A 25,958-nucleotide genomic window follows, 5' to 3' on the forward strand; every position below is an offset into this window, starting at 1 on the left:
CTCAAAGAGTAGTATAATCATTTTACGTTGTTCCTTTCTTTTAAAATACAATGTTACTTAAGCAGAGTTATTATTTTTTAGCTATTCTTTCGATTGGCATCATAAAAGTAGGGTGATTTTTTTTTGACATTTAAGTCGGTTCGATTCCCAGACGAAGCAAGTAATTTTTAGAAAATCTATGAATGCAGAATTACTAACTTTTAAAAATAACAAAGTCTTCTTTGAGCAAAATACACTATCTACGATATTTAAGGTACTTCCCCTTCATGTCCCATAAGTTTGGGACACCCTGTATAGTATTGTAAACTGGCCTAGCCCCTTTCGTCCCTTCGCCGTTAAATTTGTTTCCCATTGCCACTTATCTCTAGTTCAAGTAAGTTCTCAGATAGCCGATAACCGCTTGCCTGCTTACTTGCTTAGAGCATTTTATAACAATGCTCTAAGCTTGCCCGTGATGTCACATGCGCATTGCGCGTGCCGACCTTTTAAAGATAAACGAGGTTTATCTAAATTCTAAAGGCCCCTGTACATATTGGGCCAACGCAGGCAAGTCCAAGGGACGCAGCTATGCGGTAAAATGAGATAGCAATATCACTTGCTCCTTCTAACGCATAAATGCGTCCCCCAGACTGGCCCACGCTGGCCCAATATGTACAGCGACCTTAACAAAAATCTAAGGGTAAAAATAAAAAAATAGAAGTCAGTTTGCTTTAATATCTTAACTTTACTTACCATAATGCACACCAAAATATGTCGATACAAACATAAGAAAAAATGTTTAACTACTTGTCTGAAATGTTTACTTGCGTTGATAATTAAATTTTGGATATTATTTACTTACAAACAAAGATAATAGAGTCTATAGAGACGGATTGTCAAAGTAAATTATGTAGCCACTGTAAATTTACTGCCATCTTTCGACAGAACATAAAACTGTTAGAACACCTTTTGACTTTGATCCTTATTCTTTCACTGATATATGTTAACTTATTAAATATTAATATTAACACCAGCTATTCGACTATAGGCCAAAGGTATGGTGCAATGTTTTCGAGCGATGGCGCCTAAACTTTCAGCCTATGCTCGAGTAGATGGCGTTAATATAAATATTTAACAAGTTCACACATACCACTCATACCAGTGAAAGAATAAGGATCAAAATCAAATGGCGTTTAAACAGTGTTAATCGTCTGTCGAATGATGGCAGTAAATGAACTGTAGCTATACATAATTTACCATGACAGTATTACCTCTTTACTTCAAATTGTCTTTGCTTACAAATTACTGAATAACACCTTGTGGAAAGTGGACAGATCAGGTTCAACATTTGAATTGGTGCTGTATAATCCGGGTTTGTTTCCACTTCTGAAACAAAATAAATAGGTACCTTTAAATATTATTTTAGTATTACGGATATAAACAGTGGGTAAAAAGGTTTGATCTGTGATTGGAAACTTACCTTGCCGGAGCTGCGTTGGTGCGCGGCGTAACCAACAAGCAGTTCATTGGCTGCCCGTCCAGTTGCCGTTTGTGGTAGAGGTCGACAGCTCGCTGCGCGTCTTCTAAGGTCTTATAGATCACTTCAGCCGTGCCCGGACGGACAAGACGGGACTCTATCATGCCGCCAACGTCACCAAACAATTCCTAAAAAAAATGTGGGTAATAATCATTGGAATCCATCTAAACTGCACATTTCTTGTGAGTGTGGAAGTGAGACTATTAACGTTATATTTTCAAGCTAATTTGACGTTTATTGTGGCGCTCCCATACTCGGTTGATTGCTAAGTCGGTGTGGAGTTAGCTAGGCTCTATTAGTTTTGCCAACGATTGAACTGAAAAAGAGAAAAAACTCAAAGGTTCTCAGCGTGGATGGTTTGAGGGTACGTGCGGTGCGCCTACCGTTGCATCATCGGATGGCGTGGGGCTGCTAAATGTCTTAATCGCACTTTCCCTTTTGTCAAACCAGGAAATGTTTGACATGGTAAGCAATAGTGTGAGAGGTGAGGTGAGCAAGTCTACGATACCTAAATCATCCAAATCCTATCAGCCGTTTTTGCGTGATTGCGTTATAAACTTTCGCATTTTTAACTCATGAGGCTAACAGTTGAGCAGAGGGCCAGCTTCTTTCGTAATCGAGTAAATTTGAGGCGTAGGTGCTCAGTAATAGCTGTTTTCTCTTAGACAAAGTAGTCGCCTAAGCAATCAGCAATTGATATACATAATTACCTATAATACAGGGGTATGCAACTGTTTTACCCCGGCTACACACGTTAACGATAAATCGTAGCGATTAAACTGGCTGCGTAGCCAAGATGCCAATCGCTTACGCTCCGTAGCGTAGCGATCGAAACGCAACTGTCACTGTCGCACTAATATGGAAGAGTGATAGAGAGACATAAAGCTTTTCGTTGCCGAAGCGATAACGATTGTAACCTTGGCTAGGCCGGCTGTGCAGTCCGGTTTGCGCAGTTTTATCTACCGTGTGTATGACAAATCGTTACAATAATCGACAACGATTTGTCATACACACGGTAGATAAAACTGCGCAAATCGGACTGCACAGTTTAATCGCTACGATTTATAGTTGTGTGTAGCCGGCATAATTCACACAAAATTTCAATATACCTACAGGGCGTTTTCTGAACAACTAGCCATATTGTGCGTAGTGATTAGGTAGGCCATACTGAACAACTTTTTCTATGGGGCCAACTCTGAAATCACAAAAGTTTTTTGCCCGTTTCATACATTTTAGTCGACAGGATGTCGACGTTTACTATGGGAAGGCCAATTTTTTTAGAAAAAGTTGTCGGTATCACCTACTTAATCACCTTGCACAATAGGTATGGCTAAGTTGTTCAAAAAACGCGCTGTATAACTTGTATAGAAAATATTCAATCGCTACTCTGGAAGTTAAGATTATGAATATTGACGCACCTCAATATCCCCAGCGGTGACTGTGCTTCCCAAGCTGCTGACGATGATCCTGTACTCCGTGTTCGGCTTCTCTGGCCGCTCGACTTTCTTCTCAGTTCTGAGCGCAGCCATCGGCCGCTTCTTTAGTATTGAAGGCGGTCTAGGTGGACTGATATCGCGTTCTACCGGAGCGCTCCTAAATAAAAACAATGGTTGAAAAAATCATAAACATTGTTAACAGTTTTGATTTGCGGCTCATAGAGATACAAAGGTTTTTTTAACCTCTAAGAGGTTGAAACGGTTTTTTATAGATATATGAACATTATGAACTATATGAACGTACCTTTGTAATGTTAGTCAGTTATGAAAATATCTCGCGTGCGAGATAGACTACCCGTCTTTTTTTCTAACTGTATTTATTAGAGATGGGTGGGTATTAGTATATCCCGCGGGCGAGATACTATCGCGGCGCTCCTGTGCTAGGCGTACAGTAAAGACAACATAGATTTTGTATTTACCTGTGTACAGAGCTTCTGCTTTCCCTTGGTTCATTGTTATGTGCTATTATCTTTAGCTGGAGACTAGCTTTACGGTTCAAAGAAACCCGTGGCTCTATTTCGACATCACTATCCATGGGGTCATCATACATTTCAATGTCATTTTCAACAGTTCTCACAATTGGTCTCAATGGTGCACTCCTGGTAATTCCTGTAGTTTAAGATACGAGTATATTGTTACAAAATTCAATGGATTTATAATAAATACAGAATGTCACTACACCTTTTAAATAGTTATTTACGATACAAGTGCGAAAAAGGGGAAATTTGAAACGAGTGGCGATAAATTAAAACACGACCGAACGGAGGGTTTTAAACCGACACGGGTTGCGAATTACTTATTCGCACGTGTATCGTACAACGTTTTACAGTATATATGGCCCTTTAAAATTTTGACATACGCACGAAAAGTCCTGTTTTACGCACTAGTGCGGGAAAGTAGGACCATATGTACTGTAAACAAAGTTCCCTGCCGCATCTGTCTGTTTGTGTGTTTTTATGTTTGATCGCGATAAACTCAAAAACTACTGAACGAATTTTCATGCGGTTTTCACCTCTCAATAGAGTTAAGAAGTTATTATAGTTAACTACAGATGGGTTCAAGGGTCAGCTGCTTGAGCCTTATCTATATTGTGTTTAGTAAATAAGAATTAAATATTTAAAGTAGTTTTAGTCCCTAAACTAAGCCACCTGACACCTACTAGAAAACCATTGTGCATCCCCCTTTACCAACACCTGAGTTACACTGTAGACCTATAATAGTACTTTAAAGACAATACAAAATAAAAGTGATATCTTACCAGTATTTTTAGATTGTTTCCAATTTGATACATTAACTGAGAACTTGTTTGTCCTAAGACCTGAAACACCTTATTAATTTCAATGACAATAAATTGCTAAAGATTAACCAATGGAATATTCATATCCATGGTGATGGTTTAAATTAAAAAAAAAAGTAGGTCTTCTAGGATCTCTATAATTTCTGGAAAGCATGGTGTAAGAGGTACTTGATTAAGCTTGCTATATGAAAATAATTCTGAAAATGTGTACACTCTAAAACCATCTTTTAACATGCTAAATTCTTTGTCTACTATGCACATAATACCAAGTCCAACATATTGCTGGCTCAATATTACAAAGTTCTATGTTACATTTTCAAGATAGTTGAAATTCGAATTAAGGTCACTATGACAATGTTCAAATTTGAGTTAGATAAACGTGAAACTTAGAACTCTGTAATATTGGGCCAGCTATATGTATTAGTCAATAAATGTCTAGTTAAAACCTAGTCTTTATTGATAAATATACATATATGTTCTCCCCTAATCCCCCTACCTAAAAACTTACCAATGGACCTATTTTCAAAAGATCTGGTCTCTATATTCCTCTTGCTAGTTGTTAGCTGCCGATTTACCGCCATCTTGGCCCTATGGAGGGGCTGGGAACGCACTTGCCTTGATGGGTCTAGAAATACTGAAAATAATGTTTGTCAGAAAATTATATGTAAGTAAGTAATCATTTATTGTCAGATTGTGCATGTCAGTGTACAGATGTGTGTATAAAACAAGCAACCAAAAATATAACTGAGCAGATAAAATATTAACTCGGCAAATAGTCAGTCAGAGCTTAGTTGCTAAGTTATTATTTATTGAGTCACTTTTAACTTAGGTTAGGTATGTATGCTGCAATACTTAGAACCAGCTCTATTGATTTGTTAATGAAATAATAGTCATTTTAATACAGTTGTGAATAAAGTAAATAATATAAACACAATATTTTGATTAAATCTCAGCTACTTTGAGGAATGATTTTCTCTTTATGATTAATCATAAAAATCTCCTCTTCTCAAGCAACTTCTTTTTTTCTCTAATCCATTTAACCAAATTGTATGATATAATTATACTACCCCAAGCAATTTATTTATATTTATTTATATAGCCCTTTATTCTGAACATGATTGTTGGTTTTTAGTTTTGAATGTTTATATGAAGTCTCTTGGTTCAGTGTGCCTGTCGGCAAAGGCCTCCTCCAACTCCTTCCAGTATTTCCTCTCTCTTGCCACCCTTGTCCAGAGTGGTCCCACTGTGAGTATAATTTCGTCTTCCCATCGTGTTATTTGAGGGCCTTGCAATCTTGATCCATCTGTAGGGTGCCACATGAGAATTCTTTGGCTCCACTTCTCTGTCTTGCATCTTATAGTGTGGCCTGCCCACCTCCATTTTTGCATGTCTATGTGGGTGAGGATGTCTGTCACTTTTGTTCTGGTTCTTATGTCAGAGCTGCGGTTTCTATCCTGTAATTTTACACCGAGCATGCTCCTCTCCATAGCTCTCTGGCACTTTGCAAGTTTATCTCGTTGTTTTTTAGTAAGAGACCAAGTTTCGCAGCCATAGGTTAGACATGGAAGCACACATGTGTTAAAAGTTTTGCTTTTTATCCGTATACCAAGGTTGCTTTTCATGATTTCTTTGGGTGACCAATATTTGCTCCAGCCGGATGCTATTCTTTTTTCAATTTCTTTATCCATTTGGTTCTTGAAAGATATTACCCCAAGCAATACTTATCTACATTATAGAAAGCAACATTACTTTGTTTTGTTATGGAAATAAGTGAAACTGCAATAGTAGACAGTCAATAGATTGAAGTGACCCATTTCACAAGAGGTTTCCACCTGATTATAGTGAAAGTGCCAATTAATTGAATGTGTACTTTATTTTAACAACGAACAGTTCTACTTTATTTTAACAACAAAAGAGTTATATAGTAGCATCACCAGCACCAATATGTTTTTTTTAAATATCTTACAGGATGTGAATAAATTACCTCTTTCTTTATTTTGGACAGTTCTCATAAACGGCAGCTGATTCCTATTAAAAATGTTCCTATCCTTTGTTTGCAATTTTGCAATCTGAAAAATAAAATACATACTATTACTAATATGTACATTGTTTTTATTTAATTACTTCTGATTATGTTTTCTTTTGTGGTACAATAAAGATTATTTACTCACTCACAACATTAACTAGGTACTTACCTTTTCAATGACACTTTTATAATTAAAAGCGTAAGGAAAGTACTTTTATATTATTAAGTTCCCTGTCCTTAAGAAATATGTACTATGGAAACAGTACATTTAGAGGGGTTACAATTTAACTAATTATATCCTCCTAAGGCCCAAGGTCCTACCTATAGTACTTATTCAGTTCAATGAAATTTAAATCATATTCGATTGGAACAGAGTTGCTTTTGCTTTGTTTCGTTAATTTTTTGAACAACGCAAAATCAACTCTATTTCTTACGTTGTAGGTTCAAATTTTGCATTTTCATTTGTATAGCTGGGTCTTAGGAGGATATGCCAAGTGTTCTACAGCAGCTTCATAGCTACCCAGCCTTCTGATGATTAAGTTGTCAATAGATTATTTGTGTTAATGGGCCAAGTAGCATACTCTACATCTATAACCATTAGGTTATCTTATAGCCAGGTAAAGTATTCAAACCTTTTCACTAAATAACTTACATTATCACTTTATGTTAAGGAAGGACATAATGCCCAGTATAAAAGATATGACAAAAATTATATTATACCACAAGTATTTTATTTGTCAGGCTTAAATCATAATCAAAACTTGACATACCCTCTGTTTTCTCATTTGTTCGAGTTTCAGACGTGCATCTTTATGTTTAGCTAGTTCAGCTAATTTTTCACGTGCGTCTGTTATTTGTGTCCGCTTTTTGGAAATAATTTTATTTCTGGCGTCAACAATCGGAATCTTTTTTTTAGTTGTAGCCGTTGTAGGCTTGGGTTGACTTTTGGGATTGCCATTTTGAGGCTTGATTTTAGATCTGAAAGAAATTCAAACAAGATTAATTGTACCATAGGCAATCTAAGCTATTCAATAGCAATGCACAACAGTATAAAGCAACAGTTCTTACCTTATATTTTCTTTCCGTCGTTTTTGTATGATATCCTCTAAACTCATGTCAATTAAGGAAGTCATTGGTAAACAATGCAAAAAGGAAGTGAGTAACTCCGAAAATAAGGTCAGCTTCAACGGCCTACTTCTGTTAAAAAGTACTAATAAGATTTCTCTGTACTGTAATTATAATTATTTTATTTCTTCGACCGATGTAGAAATAAACTGACAGGCGGCGCGGAGCAATTTCTACCACAGATTAAAGGCTTGCTACACGGTCGCCGACAAGCCCCCAGACCGCGTGGCCTTGGCCGGTCCCGGACCGTGTAGACAGTTGTTACCAACAAAATTTGACCAAAACTGACCAAGGACAGACCAAGGTCAGACGGTTAGAAGGCTTGTCGGCGACCGTGTAGCAAGCCTTTTAGACATATTCGCAGTGTTGCCAGGGCTCTGGAGTCCTAAGTTACGTTTCGTTTCCCTAAAAGTCACGTTTTTGCTGCTTAAGTCACATTTTTATATTATTGTATTGTATGGGTAGGTATAGCTGGTCAAGCAAATCTTGTCAGTACAAAAAGCCGCGAAATTCAAATTTTCTATGAGACGATATCCCTTTGCGCCTACATTTTTCAAATTTGACGCCTTTTTCTACTGACAAGATCTGTTTGACCAACTTACAAATCGATTTTCAGTTTCAGAAAATAATATATTTCACAAAAAATCTACTAACTTTATATGATTTTTCTTTTTGAAACACACATTTTCATACTTAATGCTATTTGTGATCGATTTCATGAATTTTAAGACTAGTAAATTTTTCGCCAATCTGATTAAATTGCCCGATCGAATCAGGACGTGCGGACGCAAACGCCAATTTGGCTCGCCGAATTAAATCGCCGATTAAGGACTTTATCGTTTATTATAAATACAACTTTACTTAGCCGTTTTTTCTGGTATTATGTTTTTATTAAAAAATTACACATATAGTTTAATTAGTGCTTTAATAATAAGTAACATTTCGTCCTGGGAGATCACGTAAAGCATATGGTTTGGACAATATTTACCCAATCCTCCCGAGTAACTACAACGATTTCGGACAAATACTACAAGAAAATTTACGGTTTGCGAACAAGATAAGTATTACACAAAAAAAATCGTACTATGTAAACAGCAATTACATATGATTCGTAAAGCGAAACATCTGGGCATAGTCTAATCATTTCTTTTAGTTGGAAAAAAAGTTTTGGATCTGTGCTTGGTGGCCTTTTTGAAAATATGGCATGTTACTTACGACAACCCCGACTTTGGTATACAATATAACCATCATGGAGCGTTTCTATCGACCTGTTCTAGCCATGGTTCAACGCCATGAATGTCCGTTAGGCTTTGGATTTCGGTAGATTCTTTTAGCTGTTTCCGTCATTTCCCTGGCGTCAGAAATTGACGGGAATCCAAAATGTTGCATAAAAAGTCGTTTTCATGTAAAGATAAAATACACCACATTTATTCTGTGGATGTTCAATTGAGCAATCATGAAAAGGACACTTAGATGGCATATTTTGGCAGCATATTAACCTTTTGTTTCTTTAAATCGTACTAAGGAATCGGTGAAATAGTCTCAAATTAAGCTCGATAGGCTTGTCCGAATTACATTTGCTAGAAGGTATTAAAATCATCATAAAGTCCCTAAAATAAAATAAATGTAAAACATTCTTATATCAGATATGTCTTAAAAATACCCCCAGATTATACCTTAAGAACATAGTAATACAAAATAATACACACGTCAACAGTTAGACCAGGTTTTATCTGTATTTATAATAAACGATACAGTCCTTATGACCGATATTACCGAAAAAACGGAGTACGGGCACAAGAATACCAATTTGTGACGCCAGTATTTTAAATAATAATAAATTTGGCGTCAATCTCCGATTTAAGGCGTATTCAGATTAGTCAAATTTATTTTAGCCCGATCGAATCAGAGGCCGCCAGAGGCGTATAGATAACTACTAGGTATACTATCAAACTAAATAACACCGTCATGTCAAGGTAACAAGTCTCATTTTGCCACGACTATTATAATAAACGTGATGGTGGATGTGAAGCCTCCTCCACACTCGTGCGCGAATCGCGGCGCGAAGCCGCGAACGTGAGTGTGGCGTCGATTTTCGCAGACAGCGAAATCGACTCCACACTCGCGTTCGCGGCTTCGCCCGCGATTCACGCGCATAGTCTGGAGGGGGCTTAACGTCAAAGTGCCAGTGCAAGTGTCAACTTGGGTGCGTTCACTGCGTACCTAAATAATACGAATTGCAGAATTAAACTTGTCCAAAATTCGACTAGCTTAAAAAGTCACAAAAATTGCCTCATGATCGAAAGTCACGCACATGTCACACGAGAAGGCCAAAATTCACGAAAAATGTGACTTTTGTGACCATCTGGCAACACTGCATATTCGTTTTAACTTCGACACAACGGACACATCAATGTTTAAAACAAAAGTGCAGAACAGTAATGGCAGTAATACACGTTAGCAAATAATATCAGTATCATGGACCCTGACACCCGAAGCTGAAATTTTCATACGTAGAGGCGGCAAATTAACAAATTTTGATCTTTACAATGTATTTGGGCTTAGGTAAGTATTTTATTTGACATTATTTGTCGAAAATCCAAATATAATCATTTACTTCATTGCACGTGTACAACTGACTTACTATCTACAATGTCTACAATCTACGTAATCAAAGCAAGCATTTTAGTAATCTGTGGTAATATGTGACAAGACAAATCAATTTGACTTCGCTCTACCACCAGACGGAAATCATTTAGGTAATTTACTTTGGTCAGCAGAAATACAATAACACAACAACAATGGAAATGGATAAAGAAGAAGGAGAAATGAGTGATGATCCGATGCTAGGGGATGAAGATAATGATTGTATTCCAGAAGAAGACGTAAAGCCTACATTGGTATGTAACAAGTTGGTGGACGCTGATTTTGAGATTATTTTTCGCTACATTTACTTATATATAGTTAATTTATGTTGCAGCTTTATAAGGCAGAAAAGGAAGGATTAATCATCACACAACTAGAAAAGATTGACGCAAAGAAGTTAGAAGAGAGAGCAAAAAGATTTGGGTTGAATCTCTCAGGAAACAGAGTAGTAACACAAAAACAAATTGATGAGCTGTACTGTAATTTTGGGATAGAAAGTGGGAATGAACGACATTTTCGCTTTGATGCACTACATTTAAATGGAGTTGCTGGACTTAAGGAAAAAGATATATTTGAGTACCTTGTGGATTATAAACCAGTCAGCCTTGAATGGATTGATGACAATTCTTGTAAGTTTTGTATCATTTGAATCTTCTTACTGTTCACTAAGAAATAAAAAGGTACAGTCAGAATCATATATAAAAAAATTAAAATCATTTATTTCAGACGATCCAATCCATGTTGTTAGTAACAAACTTACAAATAGGCTTAAATTACTATGTTAGTACCTAAACTAAGATGTTGGGAGGTCTAGTGCCTAACTAATGCACTGTCCCATCTCCTTGCCACTACGGCCAGGAGACTGTGTATATAGTAGGTAGCATCCAAAGTATTCAAAATCAGTACACCACATAACTTGTATGGCATACCACACTATTTGACTACTTCGGATGCTACCTACTCTATGACGCTGACTGTACTTATTTATTTCATAGACATAAATTTACAGCTTATGGCAAGTATCTTACATGCATGTAACTTAAACTAAGACTGTCTAATTTAATGACAAAGGATTACATATTTTGTTAACTAAAATGTTACAAAACACTGATCATTGTTTTACGAAATAACTTTGAAACAAGTTATCATTTGTTTTATCATTGATATTCATAATGAAATAGGGCTCAGTAAAGTTATAAAATAAATTGAAAAAGAAAATATCATGTTCTCAAGTACTTATTTTCTGTAGTGTCTATTGTTTCCCATGATGTATGTACTTCATTATAATTTTGATCTGTTATCGAGATATGGTGAAGTTTAAGCTTTAAATGTTGTTACAATGATTGTAAATAGCACATTTTTACGTGAATTGACTAAGCCCGATGGTAAGCTCAAGAAACCTTGTGTTGCGGGTATTAGACAACTGTTACCATTTGTGTAAGGTTATTTAGATTGTAAGTCTTTATTTTGCTTATATAATAATATAACCTATCTTTTCTAGTTGTAGGAACAATAATATATGCTAGCTTTATAAATTGTTAGCTACAATTTGTAAATTAGATTGTTTTAACTTGTGTTTGAATTAGAGTTCAAGTAAATAATGTCTGTTTTTACTCATTCGCAGGTAACATAGTTTGTCAAGATCATATATCAGCTGCATTGGCATTGTTAGTGCATTCACGGGAAATAAAAAATGAAGATTTAAAAGATATGCTCAAGAAATCTTCACATCACTGGAGGGAAGGTGTTCCACACCCTAAAAAGGACTTAATATTGATGCGTTTTGCTACTAATGGTGATAAGAAATTGCCAAAAAAGGTACCAGAAAGGAAAGCCCCAGAAGGGTATTATGATGAAATTTTGGATCCACCAACTAAAAATCCCTGGGGAGATTTATGTAAATCTTGGGGTGTATATGACAACCAGGAAGTTATTCAGCGCAGATTATCCAAGAATGATTATGAAGATGAGATAGAGGAACCTGTGCCGAAAGTACAAATCAGAAATAAGAGACTAGCCATGCGCCTCGGCAAAAGACATCATAACAATGTTGAAGATCAGGATGAAGATAGTGATTCAGATACTGAATGGAAAAAGAAGTCTAAAGCGCCTAGAATGAGAATGCACGCTGATGACGAAGAATCTAAGCAGAATAAGAAAAGACAAGCTATGGAACTGACTAAAGCTATTGCCGATAAAGATGTTTATGCTCCCTTGTCTATAGAAGTCGTAAATTCTAGAAGTAATTATACACCAAGAGAATCAGTACTGTTGTCAGATAAATTCAAGTACCACAATAAAACAACTACAAATAAAGCTAGAAACAATGTCCAGTCAAGATTGGGTGCAAAAATTCTGCGTGAAGATGTACCATCATCAAGTGATGAGTACTCGTACTCTTCTGATGAATCAGATCACAACACAATGAGTAGAGTTCAAAAAATATCTACTGCAAAGAGTTCCAGTGTATGGTCAAGACTAGATTCAAAGCCTACCACTACAAGTGATCACAATGATTTGAGGCAGATGCTAAAGTCAAAGAAACAATCTTCTACTAAGACAGATGATTTAAGAGATAGAATTAGTAAATATAAAAGAGCACCTTTACGGATTGAAATAGACAATAAATAGGGAATTATCATTTAGGTAAATTGTTGGAATGATTGGCGAGATCATGATGGCCACGCGAATACTGGTTCAGATACCTGGAAAGGATGAGGGAGTAGAGTCGGGCTTTCCTCGAGAGCATTCTCCAGTTCTACATATAGGAAATAGTCTCGAGCGAGAATGTTTCCCATACAAAACGGAGAATGCTCTCAAGATCGTCACAACTCTATGGCTATGAGGGAGGGATGCCCTTGCATTCTAGCATTGTTTTCCTGACACCTGACATCTCCGACATTCAAACTGGATGTTCCTGGACATTCCTTTGAGGCTTGAATGACGCCACGCAGGAATGCCGTCTTTCTGGAGGTGATTATTTTGAAAGTAGTTCTGATGTTATATTCCTTCATAAAGCTACTTTCAAGAGAATCACCCACAGAGAGATGCAAAATTATTAGTACGTCCTTCAAGGTCATGTTTTGAGCCTCAAAGTCCCTGCATGTTGCGTTGAATGTGCCTAAAGGTCCTTGACCGGGTTTATAACAAAGCTAAATAAACTGTAATGGCCCGATTGTGTTAATGCCACACATAAAGCATGTGTCCTTCTCGCACTTGGATAGTTGCTGGTAGAGTAGAGGATGGATGCTGAAATTTTGGACACAAACACAATAATGCCAGTTACTACGCTTACTGTTATCATTATAGTTATGACCTTGTGAAGAAAGGTGTTCTATGGAGTTAAAGATCATCCTCTTTGGAGTGCTGAACCAGCATAGTTTTAGTTAATTGGAGTAATTCTACTGCAGGTGTATTTTAATTATGAAATTAGTTTATGTTTACTTATGTTTAGGTTACTTGTTTACCTCGTGTTTTGTGTCAGTCTTATTCTATTGAATATCTGACTTCTTAATTCTTAATTGATTACATACATAAATCAAATATATTATTGTCATAATAAATCTTTTTTACTGATGTAAATTCTTATGAATCTTATGATCAATGTTTTGCAAGTGCAAGCTAGAGCCAAAATAAAAGAGATAATGTAGTAAATAAATCTTTATTTTGCATATTTGAAGGATAAGTGCACTGATACAAACAGAATGTTAATAATTAAGGATAATAAAAACGTGACCACTTTATTCGATTTTTTTTTCTCTATTTAGATAAAACAATTAGTACATTTTGTGGTAATAACAAAACCCTGTGCATTCAACGCGTACAAATATACATACACGTAATAATTCGGAAGACAGGAGTATTTAATTCAACATCTTATGAGTAGGTATATTGCCAGTTTAGGGACAATTTGCGAAGCCGAGAATCAAGATGGCGGGTGTGCATATACAAAAAGAACTACCAAAAATGTACTCCCTTACTTAACTATTTAGTACCATAATTTCAAAGAAGTTACCAAGTTGTAGGTACATCTTTTCCTTATAAAAAAATAACGATCATAAAACCCGCTATACTCGCTGTCAGAATGGCGGGTACGTTATAAAAACTTTGAATACGGGGTAGTATATTATTATAAAGGTGATTTTTAAGTATACATTTAGGAAACATTTTTTGGTACAGTTCTTTTATTACCTGGTGGCCTAGCGGTGAGAGCGTGCGACTTGCAATCTGGAGGTCGCGGGTTCAAACCCCGGCTCGTACCAATGAGTTTTTCGGAACTTATGTACAAAATATCATTTGATATTTACCAGTCGCTTTTCGGTGAAGGAAAACATCTTGAGGAAACCGGACTAATCCCAATAAGGCCTAGTTTACCCTCTGGGTTGGAAGGTCAGATGGCAGTCGCTTTCGTAAAAACTAGTGCCTACGTCAAATCATGGGATTAGTTGTCAAGCGGACCCCAGGCTCTCATGAGCCGTGGCGAAATGCCGGGATAACGCGAGGAAGAAGAGTTCTTTTATTACCTTTATGTTTAGGTACTCCCGCTATCAAGAAATTCATTCGCGAAGATCTCTTTTTTTTTAAATTAATATTAAAAAAAAACATTACACATATAATCGAAACATTGGTTTCGAAAAGTAGAGGAATCGTTTATAGATATATGTGCTAAGGTCAAACAAACCTAAGCTAAGCAAAATTATTAATTTCAATTGGCCAAAATGATCAATTTAAAAAGTTTTAATATAAGGAATTATAGTACTAATGCTAAACTGGCTTTTTCACTTAATCAATAAATAATAATTACTAATATATTGTGCAGCAAAATATACCAGAAAGAAGTTTTCAAAAATAACATTACTTAAGTATGTAATATGCAGATCTCAAGTCTTCATCCGTGTATACATTTTGCTACTTGATGTACATACATACAAATAACATCAAAAAAATAATAAAAATCTAATAAAAACAAATGCATTTAGTTTCGTACGTACAGATTGTCGAGGCATGGTGTAATTCGAGATATTATAACAATATTATTTTGTGCTTTTTTGTGAGAACATAATTATATTCGACTAATACTATTGTGTTGTCTGCATACGTGGTGTTTAGTGTATATCGATATTATAACAATACAACTTAACGAGGTTTAATATTACTTTAGCGTGGCACAATATTATTGACTAACATTTTATTTCATTCCTTGCCATAGTAAGTCCAAAGTTCAACACATTGCTTCGTGTTCGTTTTATATAAGATATAACTAATATTGGCGTTTATTCAGCCCATTTATTTCTGCCCCTGTCATGTCACCTGACACATCTTTTGCAGGTTTCCTTTCCGATCTAAAGGATTCCAGTTAACACCGAACATTCGAAAACATGAACTTCAGTAATATATAAGCGTAATTCATTACCAATATAGGCACAATACCTGGTGGAAAATAAATTAAAATTAAAACATTTTTATGACACGTTATTACTCCAATTTATATTTAAATGAAATATAATATTATTTCATTATGTATAATTTAGTTCGTGGAATGTTTCAGTCTTGCTTAAGTACTTTAGTATGCCATGCCACTTAAGTATTTATAAATGTCTTTTATGCTTTAATAAAAAAACAGCATCAAAATATGAAAATTAATAATAATGTAAAGCATTTTACTTGGACATAAAAACAGCGTCGCTTATAGCGAAGGCCATTAACATAAATACAAATAATGTGATACGTACGAACGGTACGAAATTGTGTCCATTATTAAATATAAGAAGTAATAATAATTAGCGAGTTACCTATTAATACTAGTTTGTTAGTCAGATTGTTACCAATACGTAAGTACTAATCACAGTGCTATTTACTAAATTTGGATATTTTACATAACATATTTGAGTATCTTTACTAGTTGCCATTTATTTATTCTTCTGAACAGACCAAGTCTTAGTCTACACTATTAACTTTGCAAAAGTATATTATTCATTTTGTGTATCAATAATCAATACACCTATAAAATACTACGATAATTGATCATTGTTACGAGTATCAAGTCTTTTCGTTTATTGACCGCTATAATTGTTCCAAGTATTGTTTGGATTTTCCTCTTCTTGCTATTTTTTTTTACACTTAATCACTTTTAGTATACATCTTATTGTTTCGATTTCTTTTCTTTTTCGGGTTTTGCCTCTTTTTTGTCTGAATCATCTTTTTTCTTTGAAATAAGAGTGTGCTTTGCTTTCTTGAGTTGCTTTTTAACTTTGTCCTTTACTTTGTTTTTCTTGGGCGTCGGGACAACCTCCGTCGATTTCATCGAAGAGCTGTTGGAGTCGCTGTTCCTTTGAGCTGAAAAATATAGTTGTATATATAATTAAAGAACGTACTATACAGTCTACCGTCAGTCTGTAGGTTGGTAAAGTTGGCTTTCTTAGTTTTGGGGCTAAATCTAAATTAAAAAAATAATTTTTTTTATTACTAATTGTATAGTTAGAAATCTTTCCCACATCCGTCCGTATTAACCTTTTGAACGCCAAACGGCGCATCCATTTGCCGTTTGTGAATAAATAATGCCAACCTAAAAGTGGGGTGTTATTCAGTAGATTTTCATCAAAAAACGATCGACGTCAAATGCAGTCTTTGGCGTCGTTGTCACGATTTTGCGTTGACGTCAATTGCCGTCTGTGGCGTTCAAAAGGTTAAATACTAATTGTATAATTAAAAATCACTCCTTCATCCGTCGCCAGTGGCAACATTGTCATAATCATAAATATGTGTGCTACTCTGCAGCGGCGCCACCATAATGAATACCAATGAATTATATGGTGAAATGATGTACCTAAAAGGTACATCATGTACATATAATGTGTATGACTGTACCTGTGATAGGAAACGAAATAATCGGCATTGAAAGTGGCGCCGCTGGGGAGCATACTCCCCAGCGGCGCCACACAGTACTCATAGATAGAAATGGTATTAGCTATTTTTTTCTTATGTAAATTGATGTACTAATGCTGTTTATTACGTACCTATTGAAAAAAAGAATTATTTTGCATTGATTAGTGATTTTATTTACATTTTAATTCCGCATTCCGCCTAAACGGTATGAGTTGTAAGAGAGGCGCGCGGGTGAGCGAGATGGAGATAGAAATTCTTCCCGCGGGACCGCGCTCCCGCGGCCCGGCCGCGCGGCCCTGCTCCTGTTTTCAATAATAAATATTTTTCTCAAAAATGGACGGCAAAGTCGACTTTGCCGTCTAAAAAATAGATCGCGAAGCGCGTAGTTTATAGTCAGTCAAAAAAAAAGTGAAAAACATTGCAGTCTCGATTTTGGGACTGCAATTTTGCATACAAATTCCATTATTTGTCGAGTTCCAAACTTTTTAAAAGTTGAAATGACCATATCAAATGAAGGCACAGGCCCATTAAACAGCGAAGCAGATGATTATTACCGCGACTATTTAGCTGTCTCAAATGGGTTGGCGTATTTTCGGCAGAAAAATACACTTCTATTTTTATTATTAAAAAAATAAAAAGGCGGCAAGGGCTTTTTTCTGTGTAAATATATAGGTAAGAACGTTGGTTTTGTAAAATATTTCTATAATATTTATATTTCTTGCACCATTTTTGAGAAAAGCACTATATATGACTCGGCTGGAAGGCTACTTGCCGGCTTCGGATTCAATTAAACGGACTCCCAAGGTCGTCCGTTTAAAACGAATCCTCAGCCTGCAAGTAGCTACTTCCGAGCCACGACAATAATGTACTATTTATTTTTGCTTTCGTTATGTTTCTGTGTCTGTACTTCTGTATCAAAAGGAAAATTAGATATATTAAGTACGTTGTATTTTTTATGTTTAAAAGTATACACCGTGTTTTTATTGAATTCCGTTAACTTCGGGGTATGGTTGAGTACGTTTAAGAGAACTAAATGGCATAGTTAATTAAAAATATATATTGTTTTTTTTAATAAAAAAAATTAAGTAATTAAATGTAGCATATAGCGTTGTTGTAACAGGAGCATTACATTTAACTCAACCAAAAAATTGAAATCTGTGACATATCAATGTCATTTCGAACATCGATCATCCGAGATTGTACTTAAGTTTAGTAGCAAATGTATGAACTCATTCTAAACACTAATCAATATGTAAACCGGCCCTGAAGCAAATATACATGCTTGTAGAGGCCTTATAGAAAAAAAATTGATTATCTCCGAAATGGAGTTAATTAGAACATCGGTGTCTGAGAAAGTTTAAGCTCAGGAAATTCAGGAATGCATCTTGAAATTATCGGAAATAAAAAAACACGGTGTATAATTAATAGTTATTTGTTTTACAAGGGGGCAAAGTTGAGAAAGTTCAGAAAACATACATGACTCAGAAAAAAATATCAGTGCTCAAGTGCTCATCACACAAACCTTCTAAAGTAGAATCCTGAGCGTGATGAAGGATTCAAGTATTAACGCCCAAGACAAAATAATTTTGATACCGTGTGTCACGCACATATAGTGACATGTGACAATACTGCTTTTCACATAAAATGAGGAAAATAAAAATTCTTAGTGTTGACAATCCGATGCTTAATCAGATTATTTAGGCTAATAATGTAAAAATAGTGTGTTAGAACAGAAAACTGTTACTTTGATCCTTCCTTGCAGGGAGGAAAAGTACCAGTTTGATCCTTCCTAACAGGGAAGAAAAAGCTCTTTTCCGAATAGGTGGTGTGAAAAGAATTTTTCACCACACAAACCCAAGAAAATATGAAGTGTAAAATATCAAACAAAATCATTTGTGTTGTTAATGAATGTTATTAAATATTTTCACCACACCATCTTAGAACAGACTTACTTTGCACAAAACCGACTGGCACTTAATAATTTCTATCAGTTATTCACATATGAGGCAAAGTAATCAACTGCATATCTTGACTTGTTTTCTTATGTTTGCTGGTAGAATTGACTTTTAAATGATGATTTTGTATGATAAATATCTAATAACATCCATTTGGATTTGATTTCGTTTAATATTTTACGTTTAATATTTGCTACGGGTACGGGTTGGTGTGGTGAAAAATATCGTGTTTCACTCGGGGGCAAATTTTGTTTAACCCTCGTGCTTTGAAATCCTCGCAACGCTCAAGATTCCATTTTTCGAACTACTCGCTACGCTCGTGGTTCAATTTTGGGATCTTACGCTTGCTCGGGTATCGAAATCAGCACGAGCGGTTAAACAACAACTTTGCCCCCTTGTAAAACCAATAACTATTAATAATATACTTTTAAACATTAAAAATGCAACGTACTTAATATATCTAATTTTCCTGTTGATACATTTAATTAATTAATTTTTACACTAAATTATTTTTATAAAAAAAAACAAAAATTTTTTTTTTAAATTAACTATGCCATTTAGTTCTCTTAACCATACCCCGAAGTTAACGGAATACAATGAAAACACGGTGTATACTTTTAAACATAAAAAATGCAACGTACTTAATATAGGTATCTAATTTTCCTTTTGAAACAGAAGTACAGACACAGAAACATAACGAAAGCAAAAACAAAAATATTTATTATTGAAAACAGGAGCGGGCCGCGGGAGCGCGGTCCCGCGGGAAGAATTTCTATCTCCATCTCGCTCACCCGCGCGCCTCTCTTACAACTCATACCGTTTAGGCGGAATGCGGAATTAAAATGTAAATAAAATCACTAATCAATGCAAAATAATTCTTTTTTTCAATAGGTACGTAATAAACAGCATTAGTACATCAATTTACATAAGAAAACAATAGCTAATACCATTTCTATCTATGAGTACTGTGTGGCGCCGCTGGGGAGTATGCTCCCCAGCGGCGCCACTTTCAATGCCGATTATTTCGTTTCCTATCACAGGTACAGCCATAAACATTATATGTACATGATGTACCTTTTAGGTACATCATTTCACCATATAATTCATTGGTATTCATTATGGTGGCGCCGCTGCAGAGTAGCACACATAAATATATATTAGTAAAGTGCCAAAGCACAAGGCACAAGCACATTTTTGAATCTTTTCGCCGATGGGTACGCAGGTTTCCTCACGATATTTTCCTTCACCGAAAAGCAACTAGGCACTCATTGGTCCGAGATCAGGTTTGTAGTCACAGAATAAATTATAGTACTGCCGTATAGAAAGGAAACTTCCTACAAAACGGAAGTTTGACAGCGGTTCAGGGTCGAATCATGCTATCCCTTTCTAATATATGGCACTATCCCTTTTGGCTATTTAGGGTTGTCAAAATTCAAGTGATTATCTTATCTGTGATCGTGCACGCAAAAGGAAGTCAAGTGGTGCCAACCCTAATAATTGCTCGGAGCAATGCTGAGCAGAGTTTGGCCGAAGTCAGGAGTTTCGCACCCCTGGTATAATTGAAATACTCAGGAGCCAAAGCCTACCGCGAACACCGAGGATCGCACATTGCGGGCATCTTTCTCTTTTACTGGAGGCGTAATTAGTGTAGCAGAGAAAGATGCCCGGTGTTCGCGGTAGGCCCTCTCTTTCTGTCAGTGTGTCAATACCCCGCTTGGTGGCGATGGAGCAGGCGATGGCCAGGTCCTCCTGGCGCTCGCGGCGGCGCTCGGCGTCGATCTGCTGCACCAGCTCGTCGCGCATGCGCACGATCTGCACCAGCCGCGAAACCAGCTGCTCTTCACGGGCCTGTCGGGAAAGTGTTTTATGTATTTTACAAGGGGCCACTAGCACTACCCAGGGTTAGCCGCTAAGGGCACTTGCACCGTTCACTAACCCGGGGTTAAGCGGTTAAACCTGGAGTTACAATGGTTACCAGTACAATTTGACGCTGGGTTAACGGTTAGTGCATTGGTGAAGGGTGGCGCTAACTCAGGGTTAACCGGTTAAACCCGGAGTTACTAGTACAATTGAATCCTGGGTTAACGTGTTAGTGGCTAACCCAGGATTGGTGCAAGTGGCCCTAAGGTGATATCAGACGGTTCACTCGACTGAATGTTTTCTTGAGTGAATGTTTCATTTTTCTTTCATTCCATGTTCACACGCACGGCTTACAAGGAATGACACAGAAATGAACATTAAAACATTAATCTTTAATGTGTGTGGTGGTCAAAAATCGTGGGTTCAAACCTCGGTTGTGCTGCCTAGAGCAGAAAAACCGTTCACGAAAAAAATGCAAAAAGATGACTAAAAATTCGATCAGATGGCCTCCCGCGAATCACGTTCGACGTGTTGCCTCTCTGTCGCACTTGTAAATTCGTACGTAAGTGTGACAGGGAGGAGACTCAGGAGACACGTCGAACGTGGTTCACGGTAGACCCTCAGCATCCATTATAATTTACCAAATAATCGCGTATAATAAAGTTGGAGAGACAAATAGTCTTCTCCGAGACCACGGAGACAACTTTATTATACGCGATTAAGTCTCGTTTTAGTAAATAATAATGAGTAAAAATCGTGAAAGTTTAAACCAGTATCCTTATTATACAGGGTGTAATCGTTAAGTGTAGCCAGGCGATAATTCCGTAAATATAACAGATGAGTAAAATTACATTAATAACTATAATTTAAAATAAAATAAATTTAAAAATTTAAAATAAAAGCAGAAATATCCCAAAAATTAACTTCAAACCCTCCCATACATTTAGAATGACGACTCACCCCTCAAAGAACGTCGGTGTCGTAAAAGATACAACTGCTTGAAATTCATTATTTGCGATAATAAACTGCAATAAAATAATAAAACTACCATTTATGAAATAATAATCTAACATTTATTTTTTAAGTGGCACGTCCACGTCGACGTTTCCGGATTGTGATCGTCCGATAACATATTAATTAGCATTGTTGTTGTTACCTTATCTGCATCGATGCGATTAACCGCGGGCCGCGACTGAATCACCCTGATTTCGTGTTCGATATCGGCTTGCTCCTGCTCTAACCGCTGCTGTCGCCGACTGAAATACAAATTAGAATACAGTGTGGAAAGATAAGTTGGGCCCTGGAGTGAAACCACCTTAAATCCTTAAGCTGGCTCATTTTACATAAAGGAAACATTCCTTTATTTTTAAAAAGAAACAGGGCCCGACTTATCTTTCCACACTGTATATAATATTATTCAAACAAACATTAATAATAAATCACATTTTGCCCTTGCCCCGCTGCCGGCGGCACTTTTACTTTTATATTCATATTATAAAACCCTAATCTAAGACCAAAAAATAAAGAAAATATAAATGAAGAATAACATAATATTTAAAACTATTAATACCCGGCTCAAAAGTCCCCATAATGCCTGCAGCATTCCCTCGCTGCACTGCATTTTAAATCTGTTGAAGCAGGTACGATCCAGAGCGGGGGTCGGGAGCCCCTCTCCCCAAGGTTTCATAGGGTTTAATATAATTATATTATTGGTTTGTTACATAGTTGTAATGCCTACATGAATGAAGCAGGCAAATAATGCTGTCCCACCCATCATGACGGCGGTCAATGACACTGAGCGAGTGGTTCAGCAATATTATTAAAAGATTGCAATAGAGATAGGAATAGGAACAAGCTGGTCATTGTACGAAATTCCTCTTGGTAAGCGTCGTCTCTTTAACACGTGAATTTCCTCCCAGAAAGTACCATTTTGCGAAGTGCCTTCGTCAGTACTTCGCAAAATGGTACTTATGGTAAAATGGTAAAGGTAATTTATTTATTTATTTATTTATTATTTATTATTTCAAATAACAAATTGCACCTTACAGCTAATGCCAAAGCGGCACAAATTGGAACACATTAACAAGATAAAGCACTTTTAACATTATTTATAACAATACAATATACAGCTCAGACACATGTATTAATTATATGCTCAGACACATGTAATGGTAAAATTATGGCATTTTTTTAGCTGTGTAGTAAATCCGATCTTTTTTGTTAAAGGTTATTTTAAAGCGATATTGTCTCTTTAAAATTTTACAACTATTTACTTATTTACTTTTAGCGGAACATGCACGTATTGAAATCGGCTACCTAATTACCTCATAAATTCAATTGTAACACAGCCATCGCAAAATGAGGTTTGGGAAACCGTAACAAAACCAAGCTTGTTAGTAGTATGTGTTTCTCCGTATTAAGCCCGGCTCGTACAAATGGAATTTCTCGGAATCGGAGCTTATCTATATCATTTGGTTTTTACCAATCGCGTTTCGGAGAATCAAAACATTGTGAGGAAAATGGATTACCCAATAAAACCTACTTTAGTTTTCCTCTGGGGTTGGAAAGAACTAGTGCTTGCGCCAATTTTGAGGATTAAGTTTCCGAGTATACTTTTATCAAAAATGTAAAAAAACTGTCAACCTGGACATATTTCATGCTAAAAGGGGGGTTGCGTCAGGGGGAGGGCATGGGACACTAGTGTGCGTAAAGCACCATAGGTATCATAATACATAGAGACATTGAATGCTGAAAAAACTATTTGTCCGAATAACATGGCAGATTATAGACTATAGTTAAGTATTTTAACTAGGTAGTAATGCGCTCAGGCTCAAATAATAGACGAAGCTCGGAAAGCGGTTATGTAGAAATGGGGCTAGGCTGCTCAATGGTCATGTCTGACGACTTGTGGGCCAAGTTAACCACGAGTCTAACCGGGGATCCGGCAGACCCGGCAGACCTCATCGGCGATGGCGGGATTTTAGACAGGCTGGCCAGATATAGCACAAAACAGAGACGAGTGAGACGGGGGGAGGCCTTTGCCCAGCAGTGGGACACAGTGAGCTCTGATCTGAATTACAGTAATAAAATAAAGTAATGTTAACCTTTTGGCCGCCGGACCTAGTCCGCAAAGACGCTCACTCACACGCCAGAGTAAATTCTAAGTAAACAACTAATAAAAAGTTTAGGGATTGCAAAATGTGATATCGATATTTACAATTTATGGTAAGTAGTGTGTTTGTACCGGTTTTGGACCAGAACTTTTCCGCCAGAGGGCGCCAGTATGTATGCGCAAGGTAGTGACAATTTAGTTCACCCTACTCCCCGCTAGATGGCGCCACTGTGTATGCGCAACGTTAGTTCCAAAGGTCGCCGCTAGATGGCGCCACTGGTTAGTTCACCCTACTCCCCGCTAGAGGCGCCACTGTCTATGCGCAACGTTAGTTCCGAAAATATCCGCCAGCCCCGCCGGAGGGCGACAGTATGTATGCGCCGCTGGTTAGTTCACTCTACTCCCCGCTAGAGGCGCCACTGTGTATGCGCAACGTTAGTTCCTAAAATTTCCGCCAGCCCCGCTGGAGGGCGACAGTATGTATGCGCAAGGTTAGTTCTAAAAATCCCCACCAGCCCTGCCTGGGGGCGACAGTATGTATGCGCAACGTTAGTTCCAAAAATCCCCACCAGCCCTGCCTGGGGGCGACAGTATGTATGCGCAACGTTAGTTCCAAAAATCCCCACCAGCCCTGCCTGAGGGCGACAGTATGTATGCGCAACGTTAGTTCTAAAATTCTCCCGCCAGAGGGCGACAGTATGTATGCGCAACGTTAGTTCTAAAAATCTCCACCAGCCCTGCCTGGGGGCGACAGTATGTATGCACAACGTTAGTTCCAAAAATCCCCACCAGCCCTGCCTGAGGGCGACAGTATGTATGCGCAACGTTAGTTCTAAAATTCTCCCGCCAGAGGGCGACAGTATGTATGCGCAACGTTAGTTCTAAAAATCTCCACCAGCCCTGCCTGGGGGCGACAATGTGTATGCACAACGTTAGTTCCAAAAATCCCCGCCAGCCCTGCCTGAGGGCGACAGTATGTATGCGCAATGTTAATTCCAAAAATCCCCGCCAGCCCTGCCTGAGGGCGACAGTATGTATGCGTAACGTTAGTTCCAAAATTATCCGCCAGCCCTGCCTGGGGGCGACAGTATGTATGCGCAACGTTAGTTCCAAAAATCCCCGGCTGAGGGCGACAGTATGTATGCGCAACGTTAGTTCCAAAAAGCCCCCGCCAGAGGGCGACAGTATGTATGCGCAACGTTAGTTCTAAAAATCCCCACCAGCCTTGCCTGAGGGCGACAGTATGTATGCGCAACGTTAGTTCTAAAATTCTCCTGCCAGAGGGCGACAGTATGTATGCGCAACGTTAGTTTCAAAACCATCCGCTATGAAATGAATAGATGTCTCCACTTTGTATGTGAGTTGTTGAATCGCTTAAATGAATAGATATCCCTAGTGGCGCCTTCGTCGGTGGACACCGCTAGTTAGTTCCAAAAATCCCCGCCAGGCCCGCCAGAGGGCGACAGTATGTATGCGCAACGTTAGTTCCAAAAATCCCCGCTAGCCCCGCCTGAGGGCGACAGTATGTATGCGCAACGTTAGTTCTAAACTTTCCCCGCCAGAGGGCGACTGTATGTATGCGCAACGTTAGTTCTAAAACCATCCGCTATGATATGTATAGATGAGCAGCCGTCTGAGTATTTCTAAAAAAGTCCGCAGAGTCAGAGGGGGTTCATGGTAAGTTAATTAATCTTGGTCAAGCAAATCTAGTCAGTAGAAAAAGGCGGCAAATTTGAAAAATCGTGGGCTACCAACACTACGTTTGAATAGTTCGAAAATCGTGTGTCATTTATATCTTATCTGTGGAACTGTTTTCTTTACATTTCATCGCTGTTCGATGTACATTCCTGCCTTTTGTTCGTTTCCTAGGGTTACCATACTTTAGTTTGCTTTACATTGCTTCTGACATATCCGGCTTGACAGACTATCGATTCGCTTAACAATATAGATGTCGCTAGTGGCGCCTCGTCAGTGGACACCGCTAGTTAGTTCCAAAAACATCCGCTATGAAATTGCAAAAAGGCCCATCATGTTTGTTTT

General features: G+C 37.4%; 3 protein-coding genes across 3 annotated transcripts in view; 1 reads left to right on the plus strand and 2 right to left on the minus strand.

Annotated features, from left to right (window-relative positions):
• Positions 1 to 700: 700 nt before the first annotated feature.
• Positions 701 to 7,628, minus strand: LOC134665221 (polymerase delta-interacting protein 3-like). The gene is made up of 10 exons (XM_063522098.1): positions 7,404 to 7,628; positions 7,106 to 7,313; positions 6,294 to 6,378; positions 4,818 to 4,943; positions 4,271 to 4,330; positions 3,432 to 3,621; positions 2,935 to 3,109; positions 1,460 to 1,644; positions 1,274 to 1,365; positions 701 to 836 (listed from the first exon to the last, which is right to left on the minus strand). Exons 1-9 carry the CDS (start codon positions 7,466 to 7,468, stop codon positions 1,275 to 1,277), a joined length of 1,185 nt encoding a protein of 394 aa, XP_063378168.1. The 5' UTR covers positions 7,469 to 7,628; the 3' UTR covers positions 701 to 836; position 1,274.
• Positions 7,629 to 10,180: 2,552 nt separating this feature from the next.
• On the plus strand, positions 10,181 to 13,849 carry LOC134665242 (nuclear cap-binding protein subunit 3-like). The gene is made up of 3 exons (XM_063522128.1): positions 10,181 to 10,360; positions 10,441 to 10,735; positions 11,731 to 13,849. Exons 1-3 carry the CDS (start codon positions 10,262 to 10,264, stop codon positions 12,735 to 12,737), a joined length of 1,401 nt encoding a protein of 466 aa, XP_063378198.1. The 5' UTR covers positions 10,181 to 10,261; the 3' UTR covers positions 12,738 to 13,849.
• Positions 13,752 to 25,958, minus strand: part of LOC134665249 (MICAL-like protein 1) — a 38,500-nt gene continuing 26,293 nt past the window's right edge. Inside the window, exons 12-14 of the mRNA XM_063522135.1 lie at positions 21,963 to 22,062; positions 20,656 to 20,794; positions 13,752 to 16,442 (exon numbers count right to left, since the gene is read on the minus strand). Coding sequence (XP_063378205.1) covers positions 16,249 to 16,442; positions 20,656 to 20,794; positions 21,963 to 22,062 — 433 coding nt within the window. The 3' untranslated portion in view covers positions 13,752 to 16,248. The remainder of the gene's footprint in view (positions 16,443 to 20,655; positions 20,795 to 21,962; positions 22,063 to 25,958) is intronic.

The sequence above is a fragment of the Cydia fagiglandana genome, chromosome 6 (genome assembly GCF_963556715.1).
Source record: "Cydia fagiglandana chromosome 6, ilCydFagi1.1, whole genome shotgun sequence".
Taxonomy (NCBI): domain Eukaryota; kingdom Metazoa; phylum Arthropoda; class Insecta; order Lepidoptera; family Tortricidae; genus Cydia; species Cydia fagiglandana.